General features: G+C 42.6%; 1 protein-coding gene across 1 annotated transcript in view; it reads left to right on the top strand.

Moving 5' to 3' along the window:
• Positions 1 to 1,182: 1,182 nt before the first annotated feature.
• CDYL (chromodomain Y like) overlaps positions 1,183 to 14,540 on the top strand; it is a 103,937-nt gene continuing 90,579 nt past the window's right edge. The window contains exon 1 of the mRNA XM_066325253.1: positions 1,183 to 1,710. Coding sequence (XP_066181350.1) covers positions 1,687 to 1,710 — 24 coding nt within the window. The 5' untranslated portion in view covers positions 1,183 to 1,686. The remainder of the gene's footprint in view (positions 1,711 to 14,540) is intronic.

Genomic DNA, 14,540 nt, shown 5'->3' with positions numbered 1-14,540 from the left:
TGAAAGACCTTTGAAAGACTTTGAAAGAAAAAAAAAATAAAATCTTTGGTCAAAAATGAGTTGACTCAATGGGTTGGCTGATCACACGAAAGTGACAAACTCTGTGTCAGCCTGTGCTGTTCCGTGGCAGAGAATGGCTCCCTGTCGTGCCACGGAATAGGAAACACTCACTGGAACAACACTGCGGTGTGACAGAACACGCAGTTTGGCATTCCTGGTTTTGTCCCACCCTTCAGCCCTTTTGAGATGAGAAACTACGCCTTGAAGAATCTTTTCTCGAAGAGGTAACTCGTTACCTCTACCTTTGCGTAAGGAAGCCCTGCATTCATCAGGTTAATGGCTTGCTATGCAGCACCTCACGTGCGGCACCCCCAGATGACACACGAGGTGACAAGAACAGGTTGCGGGGTGTAACTAGCGATGGACTCATAAGCAAGTCAACAGTTCAGCCCCTTTCTGTTGGCCCATCGTCCCACGGAGGCCCCGGCGGGGCCTTCCCGGCTTGGCGAACACCGTCAGCCCAGAGATGGAAGGCACATATCCGGTGTTGGCAGCCACCTTCGAGGGCTGCTTAGTTTCCTTTACGGCGAAGGCATCCAACCGAGGAAGTTTGGAGGGGGAAGCAGCGCGTTGTATGCGGCACCCCCGCAGGGCGAGGGCCGGGGCGATGGTGGAGCCGGCGGGGGCGCGGAGCTCGGCGGGTCGCGGCGGGGCGGGCACGGCGGGGCCGCGGGCGGGGGCTCGGGGCGTGCCGAGAGCCCTGCACGTGCCTGGGGCCCCGCGTCCTCCCGCGGCCGCCCCGCTCCCAACTCCGCGTCCGTTCCGCGGGCACATCCCACACGCCCGCGCCTATCCCCCCCCCCCGCGCCTCCCGCTCCCGTCGCCCGCGGTTTCCCGGGCGCGGCCCCGGGCGCGCGCCCCCGCCGCCCCCCGCGCGCCGCCGGGCTCAGCTGAGCAGACAATGGGAGATCAAAGCCGGGATGGGGTGGGGGGAGGAGAGAAGGAGGAGAAGGAGCAGCAGGAGGAGGAGGATGGTGCCGGGCGGGGGGGGGGGGGGGTCGGCTGGTGGAGCCAGCGGGGCGGAGAGCGGTGGTTCGCGTGTGGCGCTGCCTCTCTGCGCTCGATTAGTGTTCCTGGGGAGGGAGCGAGCGAGTGTAGCCGGCGGCGGACGGAGGGGTGCGGGGGGGGCGAGCACGCGTCTGAGTTCTCCCCGCGCGGGTGCGCGCGCTGCGTGTTCCCGCGGGCGCGCGCTCGGGCGCGCGCTCGGGTGCGTGCGCGCCGGACTGTGCGAGGGCGAGCGGGGAGAGCGAGCGAGTTGCGCAGCTGCCGTGCGCGCACCCCCCCCGCCGCCGCCGCCGCCAGCGCCAGCAGCAGCAGCAGCAGCAGGGGCAGGAACAGGAGCACCTCACTGGCATTTAACGAGCGGAGCTGCTAGTTGCGCTGGAGAGAGACGCGCAGGGAGGAGGAGGAAGAAGAAGAGGAGGAGGAGGAGGAGGAGAACGGGAAGAGGAGAAGGAGGAGGGGAAGAGGAGGAGGAGAAGAAGAAAAAGAAGAAGAAGAAGAAGAAGAAGAAGACGAGGAGGAGGAGGGAGAAGAGGAGGAGGAGGAGGAGGCCAAACGGACACCAACTGAAACAAAAGTATTTCCAAACCAGCACCCAACTCCACCTTGTGAGGCTCCCCCAGCATGGCTTCCGAGGAACTCTACGAGGTAAGAGCCCCCGAGCCCCGCCGGCCCTGCCCCCGGCCCCGCCGGCCACCCCACCCCGCCCCGCCGCACCCGAGAGCGTTTTTGTTGCTCCCCGGGAGCGCCGCGGGCTTGTCACCCACACTTGCCGCGGCTGCTGCCCCTTCCCGCTGGGCCCGGCGCCTGCGTGTGTGCCCAGCCTGGCCCCCCGCCCCCCCTTCCCTCCCCAGTTTTGCCGGAGGAGGACGGAAATGTGACTGAACGGAGGAGACGGCAAAGTGTTACCGTGGCCTGCGCTCCCCCCCCGGTCCTTTCCCCACGTTCACACAACACTTGGACTCCGTGAGGGGAAGGGGGGGTGCTGGATGGGGCGAGCGGCGCTGACAGCCCCGGCAGCGAGCACGTCGAAGTGCGAGCCCGGCGCTGTGCAAAAATGTGAGCGAAGCCGAGTTATTGCCTCTGTCCGGGCCGGGGGTGGGGGGGGAGGAGGAGGGCAGAGGGGCTTTCCCCTTGGATTTGTGTCCGTGCCAAAGTCCTGTGCCACCATCGTGTGCCTTGGCCGTGCAGCAAGCTGCGGCGGTGCAGAATATTAAAATTTAAACTCTTCGGCTCTTCGTGCTCCGACGATAGGGTTGAGGTTGCGAGAGAAGCCCAAAAGATTGAAAGTTAGGGCTCTGACACGCCATCCTTCGCTCGTCACTCGGGAGGTGGTCAAAGCGTGTGCTGACGGGAGAGGGAGGTCTTGGGGTGAAGAAGGGAACAAGGTGACAGCCGAACTTTGAGTTTCCTATCTCACATGAGGCAATTTCACATCCTTGCCCTTAACTGAAAAGCATCATGGTTCTCTTGGATTGAACTTCCTTGTTTTTATTTTTACAAGAAGTCATCCCTTGCAGTGAAAAGCCGTTGTTGTTTTGGAGCTGTTCGTGCCTTTTGGGTAGAGAAGTGGCCTCCCAAAACCAAAAATGTTCTTATCTGATTCTTAATATGCATCCAGATAGTGATCTATTAAAAATATATATCCAGAGGCTGGAGCTCTTAAGGTTAAAAGGAGGCAGATAGCCTTCAGGACACTTGACAGAAGATGTCTTACTGTACAACTGGTGCACATGTATCTCTCTTTAATGGAGTTACGTCTCCGATGCCGTCGGTGAACAGACGCTGTGGAAGTCAGTGGAAGGTGCCCTGGGTGGGCTCGTGTTTTAAGCAAGTTGACTGTCAAGCAGGGGTGCTGAACTGATAGACTAGAAAGAAGACCAAAGGCCTGTATTCCCAAGACAGATAAATCATGGTTAATTGCTTTGGCAAGTTTCCCCGTCCTCACAATGTGGCTTAAGCCAATCTTGAAGAGATCATCCCTGGAAGTAGGAGGGAAATTTAGGAACCACTCTGCCGTCTCGAGGGATTGCCAAAAACTTGCTTTGAGTTTGGAGAAAGTTCTGTTGGGTTTGTGGAGTTGGGCCTGTAGACTGTGCTGTGGCCGGTACTTGCTCTTCGTGTGCTGCTGTGTTTGATCAAAGACGGACAGTGAGATATCGGTTTCGATGGGCGCAAAGAAATGACTGGGAAAATTCTGTTTGCTGGGCATTGGACTGGGGCTAAGGATGACCATTGTGCATGACTCTTCTTGGCTGTGTTCTTAAGTTGTGTTCAGAATGCCGACTTGTTGGCTCAGTGGTCTGTGGGGCGCAGTCGTCCTCTGGGCAGGTGGCGCGTGGTGGCCATTGCGCAAATGCTGCATTTGGAAAACACCTGAAGAGATACTCTTTAAAAATTTTAAAAGTCAAGACACATTCTTTAGTCATTCAAGTGCAAAGTTTATTTAAGATGCCAAAATCGTTAATGCTTTGGGACTCACGTGTGGTCAGGCTGTCTCTTTTTTTGTAAATTGTGGTTCATTTTTGACAAGTTTTGTCTTACAATGGATTTTCTAGCCATGTCTGAAAAATCGTAAAATAATAAATTTTTTAAATACAGTGAGCACTAATTTGGAAAGGATATAGCTGCAAGTTGACCTGGAATGTTAATTGTTAAGTAATTTAAACTGTTTTGTGAACTGCCTGTGTTATTGATTGTGGGTTTACTTTTGTTTCATGGTTGTCTTATTTATAAGTCATGCCATACAATATTGTTTGAATGTGGTGTTTGAAATCTGGCGCCATTTGTTATACTTCCATTTTCCTTTCTGGGTCTTGATCTGGTGTCTTGATCAAAAAAATGTTGTGTAATCTATTTGCAATTGTTAGCTTAAGTATGAATGCCAACTATTTCTGCTGATATGTGTCATGGTTCTTCCAAAATACAAATGAAAAATGCTCCTATAAAAAATGAAGGTAAGTTCATTTTTCTTTTTTTTAAAAATAATCTTAATGGATTCACTTGTTTGTGGGATTCTTTTTATTCTGGATGTCATGCCTGAGGAGAGGGAGCCGATTTCTATGTAGGCCAGTGATTTGGAATTCAAAGATCAAGACCTTGAAATCTACTAATGGATTGGCAGTGTGACTGTGGGGCTGGCTGTGTATCCTCAATGTCATTTGTTCTCGTGCATTTTAGAGGTTGTGGTGATGACTACCCACTCTTTTTTAAACTTTTTTTTACTTCTTCTCATTTTTTTTTTTTTTTTTTTTTAACTGAGGTAGAAACATTGAAGAGACTTTTTTTTTCTAGATGGTAAATCAAACAATCAGTAATATTGTTAGCCTTTGTGGATGAAGCAAATAACATACTTTTTCTGTTTGCAAGTTTATTTCTTCAAGGGACAATGTGTTTGTTAGTGAGGTGGACAGATACGGAGAAGCTGGTGAACAGGACAGGTGAAGGAAAATGTAGGAAAAGGTGCATTGGGTTTTTATTTCCCCACGTTTGTTTCAACAAGCATTGACATCTTATCTCTTTGTATGTGCCTGCTGCAATTTGTTTGCATGGTTTTTGAAAAATCCTTTGTACAGCCTTTGGGCTGATGGTGGTAGGGTTACCACATTCTTCAGTGTGACAGCTTTCCTTTGGCTTACTGACCTGTTTCCCACCAACTGAAACATTGTTGGTCGGAAATGTTACTTTTTCTCATCATCTTAGTGGAGTAATTAGAAGTAGACCTCATTTCCAAGGTTCATTCCAAAGCGAACTATGTTTGCTCTCTCTGCAGTCCCTTGACCTCTTTTGGCAAACTCTGGCGAGTGATGTCTGGGATTGAAGTCATCCCGAGTTGTGGTTGGCATGACAGGTTTGTTTGATGAAATGTGGAAATGGTTCCATACAAGTGCTCCGTGGGGGAACTGTGTGCTAGCTAGCAGGTCAGATGTACCGAGTTGCAGTCGGTAGACAACTACTAATCTGTGCTGAGTTTGGAAGAGTCTCGTTCCTCTTAAAATTTAATTATTTGTTATTGTTTTAGGGGAGGTGGAAATGCATTGAAGTTCTCTGCTGTTGGGCATTGTATCTAGTCAAATTACTGAGTTTTTCTGCCTTTTCTCAGGGAACTACTGGTACACCTGATATCCATAATATACACGGCCCACTGGATCCATTTGTGTAGCTCTGGCTAGGCTTGGGTCACCATTGCTGCTCACATCAAAACATTTTTACTGGGTTTTACTGATGAGTAAGCAAAACATTTTGTGTGAACTTTGTTGGAGCACCTATGCCATGATGCCTTTTCTTCACTCTATTTCACATTGGCATTAGTCATAAACGTAGTGTTCTAAGGTGTCTTAACCAATTTCCACTACAACATTACAGATTAACATATTGAAAGGCCTGTACTTCAAAATTATACATTTTTGTATGTTTTATAGAATGGAAAAAATATATTTATTTATTTTTAATTCTTCCAGTGCCTTGCAGAAAACATCTGCATTTTTTCGTACCGGTGTCTAGTATTCTCAAGGTGATACTTCACTTCCAATGATGATTCAGTACTTTCGGTTTTATTTTTAGAACTAAAGCCTTTGACATTAAATTATATGCATACAGTGAAATTACAAACTGAAACAAATTTTGGGAGCAACTGGCTGAAGTTCTGTGGCCTGGCATTAAGCTATGTGTCAGGTTTAATCTCCTAATAAGTAAGCCCAAAGACACATATTCCAAGAAAATTTAAGCTTTGTATGTAGAGTAGTGGCCACAAGTCAAAAAAAGCAATCCTATAGGCTGTTCTTCATTTAGTGTGCTAGTTTTTTAAGTGATAGACTGTAGAAAACTGATGGAGAAATGCTGTCATTTTGTCGAAAATTTGATACTGCATAGGAATTGCTCACTTAAACCCAAAGTTTCTCTCACAGCCCTAGTAACACTTCAGCAATCAAATCTTCATCATGTTTTGTGTGCATTTACTGGAAAGTTTAAACATTTCTTTTGCTTAAGTTAACTGAAAGGGTAGATCCATTATCTACAGTATACAGCTTGGAGTTGTAGTTTTTTATGGATATTTGATGAAAAATTACTATTAACAACAAATTAGAATTGGCTGTTCAGGTAATAGCCATTTTTTTTCTCATTGAAATGGGTTGTTTTCATTCAACTCGTCTTGCAGGAAGTCCAAATTGTCTTGGGATCTGTCTTCTGCTGCTTGTTTCTGACATGCTGATTCCCAAGACCTTGGTTAATGATTTTGTTCATAAGGAGGGTCTTATAGTCATTGAGGTATAATGCCTGAGTTTTTATGAGTTTATTTTGGCAACTGGTGGAAATGTTACTGCTTGTTTCAGGACAGGTTAAAGACATAAATTTGCTTGAGTGACCCTACCCAACTAAGTAAGACTAGGAATTTACTTCAGACATGTTTGTGTTGCTTCCACCTGTTAGGAACTGCACATCTGACTTAAAACAGAGTTGAGGATTAGCTGTTCATCCTCCATGGGTGACTTTCACTTCTTTAGATCAGAGCACAAATGCAAGAGCACTGCAGGAACGGAGCCATCACATTTAGTGCAAGAAACTTGACTTTTCCATGTCCCTTGCTGAGCTGCTTTTTGCCAGCATGATTCGTCCCAAAACTCTGAACAAAACTGAGGACTAGTGCCCTGTCTTCTGGTGCTGCTGCAGGGAAAGTGTCTGAGCTGCCCCTGGGATTTTCTCTATTGTGCCCTGCCCTTCATGGTGCCACTGGCCTGGCAAGCCTTGGGGTTGCTCCCAGGGTGAGCTCAAACACGTGCAAGCAAAGGAATGAACTTCTCTATGTCCTGTGTGGAATGCGAATGGTTCACAGATATGGAGATGTCTTAGCAGGTTTTATGCACAAAACTCCTTTATATGTACATGTACAAAATCAATACAGTAAAAAAAAAATGTTTCTATTTTTTTCTGTTTTGAATTGCTCATGTCAATCACAGGAAAAAAATGGAAGGGAGAGAAAGTGGGAAAGAGATGCCTCATCCGTAAAGCACGTGAGACTCTGATAATTCTTAACCTTCACAGTCTGTCTTTTCCTGTGATTTAATTACTTGAATTTTTTGGTCAATCAGAGATTTGCTACTGCAGTGCCAGTCACGTTTCGAGTTACAGAACAATTACTTCCAACTTGCAAGACTGTACTATCACAGAAGGTTGCTTCCACTATGCTGATGTTCAGTACCTCTTGAATGAGGATAAATTATCGGACACAAAGAACTTAATGAGACATGCCACAGCCTCTTGTTCTTCAGGAAGGTTGGCGTAGCTGGAACAGCATCAGCGATGCTGTGTCCCTTTTAGACCTCTCAGTAGGTGCAGCTTCATTTCTTCCTGACTGCTGCAGCACTTCTGATCTATGCCAAAGCAGTAGAAAAAACAAAGTTACTAACAGTTATGCTTTCATCTTATTCAACCAGAATATGTGATAACTGGATGTGCTGATCTGTTGGATATAACAGATAAGCAGCTCTATAACGCCACTCTTATTCTTCTGTAATAAATTCTGAATCTCCTGTTACTGGGCAGTGTATTATTTTTGTCTATATGTTGGAAGCACGAGCTCCACAAACTGTGTTTGCAGGGCACAAAGGGATTCACAAGTCTCTCCCTGTTCTCTTCTGTGCCTTTGAGGTTTTGAATGGCTTGATGCCACGTGATAGATATTATGGGTCAGTAAATACAGGGTTGATTATGTTTTTAATCTTAGAATAAAATATTTATAATTCACATATTAAACATACCATGTGGTTTGTCTGACAGTATGTTGTTAGTCCAGAAAATATCTTAAAAGTTTGGTATTCTATATTATCAATTGTATTTTCCAGAGCTGTAGTATCTCTCTAAGAAGAGTTTTTATTTTTCTAGTTTCTGATGAGCTTTTAATATTTACACACAAGAATTTTGTTCTCTTTGAAATTATTTCTTTGAACTTCTCTCCATATTACTTAGAGGAAAAGAAAACTGGCATGTTACTGGCTCAGTACACTATAAAGGCAAAAAATATTTACTGTTTTCATAAACATCCTCAGGAGATTTACATGTGTCCCTTAATGGTGACCTGTGGCAGATATTTTTCAAGGCATCTATTAATATGTATGAATACATAGGATGGATGTGGATTAAAAAACATTTTTTAATCATAGATTTGTAAATTACTTTAAAGCCATTTTGGTAAGATTAGTTACGAAAGAAAGCAACTGTTTTCTAAGTATCTTTTGACTGTAAATTAGTTGTATTGAATAGTGGAACTATTCTAAGTAACTCACTTTTGTTGTGATTCTTCAGTGAGGCATCACATTTTATTATCCCAGCACATACAATAAATTAGTAAAGCTCTGATCAAATCTTTCTTCTTGGCCATGTTAAGTGTGGGGGTTTGTTTCATTTCTTTTGTGGGGAAAGATAAAGTATGTATTTCAAGTGGCCTAACCACATTTGTAGTTGTGCTTCTCTAACTCTTCTGCCCCCACAGTTTCTTAAAGTTTACGCCTTTTAAGGAAGTTAAGTGTTAATGCTCATTCTTGGCTGATTGTCATAGTAGCACATGAAAAATCAAAACTGTTGTTTTTTTAATATCCTGCATTGAAAGGGAGGGGAGGAGCCCTTCCCTTCCCTTCCCTTCCCTTCCCTTCCCTTCCCTTCCCTTCCCTTCCCTTCCCTTCCCTTCCCTTCCCTTCCCTTCCCTTCCCTTCCCTTCCCTTCCCTTCCCTTCCCTTCCCTTCCCTTCCCTTCCCTTCCCTTCCCTTCCCTTCCCTTCCTTCCCTTCCCTTCCCTTCCCTTCCCTTCCCTTCCCTTCCCTTCCCTTCCCTTCCCTTCCCTTCCCTTCCCTTCCCTTCCCTTCCCTTCCCTTCCCTTCCCTTCCCTTCCCTTCCCTTCCCTTCCCTTCCCTTCCCTTCCCTTCCTTCCCTTCCCTTCCCTTCCCTTCCCTTCCCTTCCCTTCCCTTCCCTTCCCTTCCCTTCCCTTCCCTTCCCTTCCCTTCCCTTCCCTTCCCTTCCCTTCCCTTCCCTTCCCTTCCCTTCCCTCTTGGTTTGTTTTTTTTTGTTCAAATGACTTTGTGATTTTCATTTTGCAGAGACATTTAAATACTTTTCTAAGCATCTCCACTCCCTGTAAAATACTGGATTATGGAAATTTGCTTAGTTTGGGGAAAAAAGATAAAATATTTACTTTACTTGGGAGATGCAACAGTTTAAAGCAAATTGTGGGAAGTGTATTGTGGTGTATTTATCACAGAAAAATGTTACATGTACATTTTGGAAATGCGTATGTAGGGGAGCCATTGAGATACATTCTTAAGAAAGTGTTGAAATGGATATATATCAACTTCAAAATACTTTCAAGACTGTGCTGTGTTGGATGTTGTATTCAGTGGCTGTTTGGAAGTCTGTAATTTATGAAGTTCCTTCCATTACATGCCGTTCTTCAATGAAGCATCATCAGGATATTGCTGACATTTTTTGTTACTGATAACTAGATGTATTAAGAGTACAAATTTGTGAGAGTTAACTGAAATATAGTTTGGCTAGTTGCTAAATCATGCTCATTTGTTGTGTTTTGATTTCAGCACCTGATTTTCCCCAGTTCTATGTATGTATAAAACACAGCTCATGATAGCACAGCGTGACAATTACATTTTACTTCAGTGGCATGGTCACTTACAGAGTTAAAACCAACAGACCTGGGATTGTGTCTATAAGAAATAATGGAAATGTAAGGCTCTGTGTACTGACACAAAAGATCTATCCAGTTCAGCACCCTGATTCCTATCCCAGGTCCATAGTGTCTTACTGTAGAGAAAAAAAGAAGAGAAATGTGGCACAGCAGTAGTCACAGGGAGCTTTCATGGCTGGCTTTGTTGGGACAAGGCATATTTCAGCCTTGGTTAGAAAGTACTGGCAGCATAACCTGAGCTGCCCAGATGTTCAGAGCCCACGTTCGTTACCTGCAGACATCTGCCAAGGGGTTGTGGCTGTAGGCCACAAATACATTGTTGTTCCTGAATTCTGTGTTAACTTGAACTCAGATTTTTCAAGGCGAAGTTGTTAGTGTATGTGATCAAACCAAACAAACACTAACTCTGTGTGAAACCTTAGGTTATCAGCAGTGTGTGCTCTAGATAACCTACGGAGTCTTCAGCACAGACTTGATGTGCTTAAAGACTGTTTCCCAAAATAAGGTCTAGCTGGCAGCTTTGTGTGAGTACACTCAGCCTAGAAAATTTGGAGAGAGAAATGTGCCCACAAAATAAGACAAACTGTAATAGCACTTGTAATAATAACTCTAGGAATTAATCTCATTATTTGAAGTTATTTCTATTTTGTAAGTATAAACCACAGTAGATTGTACTGAAGTATAATATATAAAATGAGGGAGCCTGAAAACAGGAAAAAACAGTGTTTGTTTCTTCTCTGTAGGATTTTGCTATACAGTTACTTTATAATATAACTCCTAGGTGGCCAGTCATGTTTTCAAGACTAGCACATTTTTTTTTCACATGTTTTGGTCACAGGTAAGGACCAAACTTATCTTGGATTAGCAGTGCTTTCTAAAAACAAAGAAACACAAAGTAAGAGCAATGATGTTTACGTCAGACAGAATCTTCAGCTTTTATTCTTAGTGTATTTTTCTGTGAATTGGTTTGTAAATATAGTTACACAAAATAGATACATTCAAAGCAACCTGTCAGTTGAGTGAGCATTTCCAGCAAAACAATTTCTAATGTTTCCTGAAAATGATGCTTCGACCCCAGCTTGCAACCCTCTTTTGCAGCTGAAGGAGTAACTAACTAGGTGTCCAGGCATTTCCAAGTGTAACAGAAGATTTAATGGAGTGCAGTTTTAGAGCAGTCAATCAGTTTTCATTTGTGATATAGCAAAGTCAGAAGTTTCAAAGAGAAAATTTAAACTGTCGGTGCACATCAGGTTTTTTTGTAATGTACGTATGTAGAGAATGTTAAAGCCCAGCTTTGAAATTTGTTCTCTGTCTGGTTCATATGCTTAGTGTTACATGCTTTGGGTTTTGATTTGATTGTACAAAAGGGAATATGTTGAATCGGAGGAAAAAAGAACACTTGATCTCTATTTGGTTATAAAATGAAAAAACTTCCATAAGACAATATAATATGGAAGTCTAGGACAGGTTTATCATTATATGACTTTTGAAGGCATTGGCTTCTGAAGAAATAACATTAGAACGAGCTGTATTTTTACCCAGGTTATCAAGGAATGATCAAATAACAACAAAGAATTTTTTTCAGATGCTGAAGGCAAGTGAGTTAGCTTCCTGTTTCAAAGATCCATCAGTGTTTCAGATTCTATTTCGCTCCTGTTAGAGGCATCTCTCTTCTATCAGGGTAGCTCCTTAATTGATTTGTTTTTCCTCTCTCCCACATTGTACTCATCAGCTCTCCTGAGGTTTGTGCTTATTTATTTAAACTACCCAAGACTAAAATATTAGGTTGTGAATGAGAAGATGGAAATCACTGTATTTGAGGATGCTTCTTTGAGATGTAACATTGTAGGACTGTTAAAACATGGAAGCTGGTGCATCAAGCAGATGTTGATTTGACAGCTTATGTCAAATGTCAAAATTTCCATGACTACAGAAACCCAGTAGATATAAAGGATAATGGCTTCACAAAACTTTAAAACTGTACAAAGATGAGATCTTGTACATTTTTTCATCAGCAGGATATATGTGGCAGGTGTATGCAAACTGTATACTTCTCTACTTTCTTAACAGTAAAGATTTAATAACACGGTTGCTTGTCTTTTATTGGATTTTTATTTTAAATGTTTATTGAGGAAAATCATTAAAACACCTTATCTTTAAAACTAGTTCTTAAAAGGATTGATTTGGATTTTAAGCTCAGCTTTGTCCTGAAAATGATGTGATACAGGACAGGTATATTGAATAAGATGGTGTTTTGGGGGCTATCTGTGCATGCCACAAAACATGGATTTAGTGGGGAGATAAAAGGAGCGCTGGGATGTGGTATGGTTTCTGTCCCCATGAGTGTTAGGTTTTGAGCCACTCAGTGACAGATGAAACTTTACTGTTACTCATTTATATCTATACCCATATTATTTTCCTACATTTATCCAGATAAAATCACTATGCTCTGTTCTTCATACCTTCGGAGACTTAGGAAAAAAAAGCAATGATGGACGGCTATCTGTTAAGTTATACTTAGAGTTTGAGATGTATTTTTTCAGTACAAGTGAATATCTTAGCTAAACATAATGCTGGTATTGGTTTGTAAAATGTGAAGTTCTTTATTGGTGTGTGTTATTTAAATATATTCAGTATTAATTGAATTATCCAACTCTGAGTTCCTTGTTTAAGTAATTACAAACAAGCTTATTCTAAAAACTTCATTCCTTCACACCTGAGCATATGTGTGTGTATATATATATAAAAAATGTATATATATATATAAAAAATATAATCTATAAATATAAAATAGCAAAGCTAAGAAATGTAACAAAACTGATTTCTTGCATGCACACAAAATAATTTTTTTATTACAGTATTCTTAATGTCAAGCAAAAATAATGGGAGTTAATGAGAGTCATCATTCTAGCCTATATATCTCTATTTGTGGGTTTATTAATTCTATTAGTAAAATAATGTTTTATTTGACTCTTTATTTTTTCTTATGTTCACTTGTTTATATTTATGAAGCTTGAACTTAGTGTGCGACTGAAGGTGATTAATTTGGAGAAAGTGATTTTATATCTCTGTATGCTAAGACTTAAGGTATACTGAGACAGTAAATTATGAGAAGGGGAAGAAGAAAATAGTGCTTGACTCTAGAACCAGTGGAATTTTATCTTGTGATTTTCACTAAATTAGTGTTCTCTTTCTATTCATTTGTCCCTTTTGTCAATATTTGAGTTCTACCTTCTCAGTGTCTTTTCAATACCTGCCTCTCTCATTTTCAGTCCAGCCACCAGAAAATTCTTTTTCCATCCAACTTCTTCAGGAAAGGGCACTTTCAGTGTGGAATTGTCTGTTGATTGTTAAATAAGGATGTTTTCTGGTTTTCTGCAAGAATCTGGAACTTGGTTATGTAGTGAGAAAAAGGCCTATGCATTAAAATTGGTTTATCTTTTGTAGAAAGATGGGTAGGCAGGTGTTGTTGAGTGAAAATTGAGGTTCTCATCATTAGGATACCTGAGTGCTGTCTCAAAAAATATAATTCTCTCTTTTCTCTGTCACAGTCTAGCATTGAGTGTATCACTCAGACTCGGTGTTTCGGAGATGATTGCTCATCTCCCTGACAAAGTTTGAATCCCTGAGCCAAAGCCCAAGCAGAATAAATCCTTTTTCTTTTTTGTGTTTCTTTTTCCCCCCAAGTAAATATTGTCAGAACATCTTAGAATGAAGAGCAGGCTAATTGGGTCTGATAAAGAGAAGCTATGCTCCAAGTACAAGCTACAGGCAGACCTTTACAGACAGTCCCATTTTATATCGGTGTTTGGTTTTCATGGGGCTAACTGCAGAGAGGTATTCAATTTGCATGCAGTGTTCTATTTGATGTCCTCTGCAGTAAGTGAGGACTTTAGGCCAGAAGGCCCTTTAGACCATCTATGTGGAATTTCTCTGAAAGGTCATAGACTTCATCCTCTTCCTCTGTAAAAAAATATCTAAAAGCTAATTGGGTTAATTTAGTCAGTTAAGTTAAATATACTTAAATCTGGCCTCCTAAGCAGTAAGGTTTTGTTTCCTTTTTCTACAGTCTTCTGATCCTAATGCAGGATAATACCCAACTTTTCATTCATTATAGGCTTTCCCTTGGGGCCGTAAACTGTGTTAGTAGGTGAATGTTGCTAAGGGATTGTACTGTTGAAGCATAAAGAGTTTAGGCTCAGCACTGAACTACTGTGTTGTAAGCTAAAGTTTGTTATCTGAGTGACAATAAGTGATCAAGTAATGTTTTAAAATAATTGTTGTATTTTACTTCCTTTTATATTAAATCTTGGAAGGTGTTTGGGTGGCTACGCTTTATGATTGACTTCAATAGTCTTTGCTTGGATTGCTCAGCTGTTCCTTCTGTTTGAGCCACAGCAGCATCTTGGCCATGTTTTAAGAGGACTGGAAAATTGATCTGGCATCATTAAAAACAACCAAACGAAAAGCTCCAGCTCAGAAATGTTTGTTTGGTTGAAGCAGTTCCTCAGCCTGTTCCTGTGCGTGGCCATACATGTACTTGCCAGGATGACAAAGCAGGCGTGGAACGTTATTGGAGCTGTTGAGCTTCTGAGTGATGGCCACAAAAAACCAGCCTCAGTGAGCAAGCCCTAAGACCAGGGGAAAAACTATCCTGACCGTGTTTGTGCTGGTTTTTCCTGTAATGGTTCTTTGAATGGTGTGATATTTAACATTTAGGGGACTGTCTATTCCTTGTCCGCTTTCAGCTGTGAGTACTAGGGCTCTCTTCTCTGCAGCTTAAACAAAT

This window comes from Sylvia atricapilla, chromosome 1 (assembly GCF_009819655.1).
Source record: "Sylvia atricapilla isolate bSylAtr1 chromosome 1, bSylAtr1.pri, whole genome shotgun sequence".
In the NCBI taxonomy this organism is placed as follows: domain Eukaryota; kingdom Metazoa; phylum Chordata; class Aves; order Passeriformes; family Sylviidae; genus Sylvia; species Sylvia atricapilla.
This window is presented reverse-complemented; position numbering and strand designations above follow the sequence as displayed.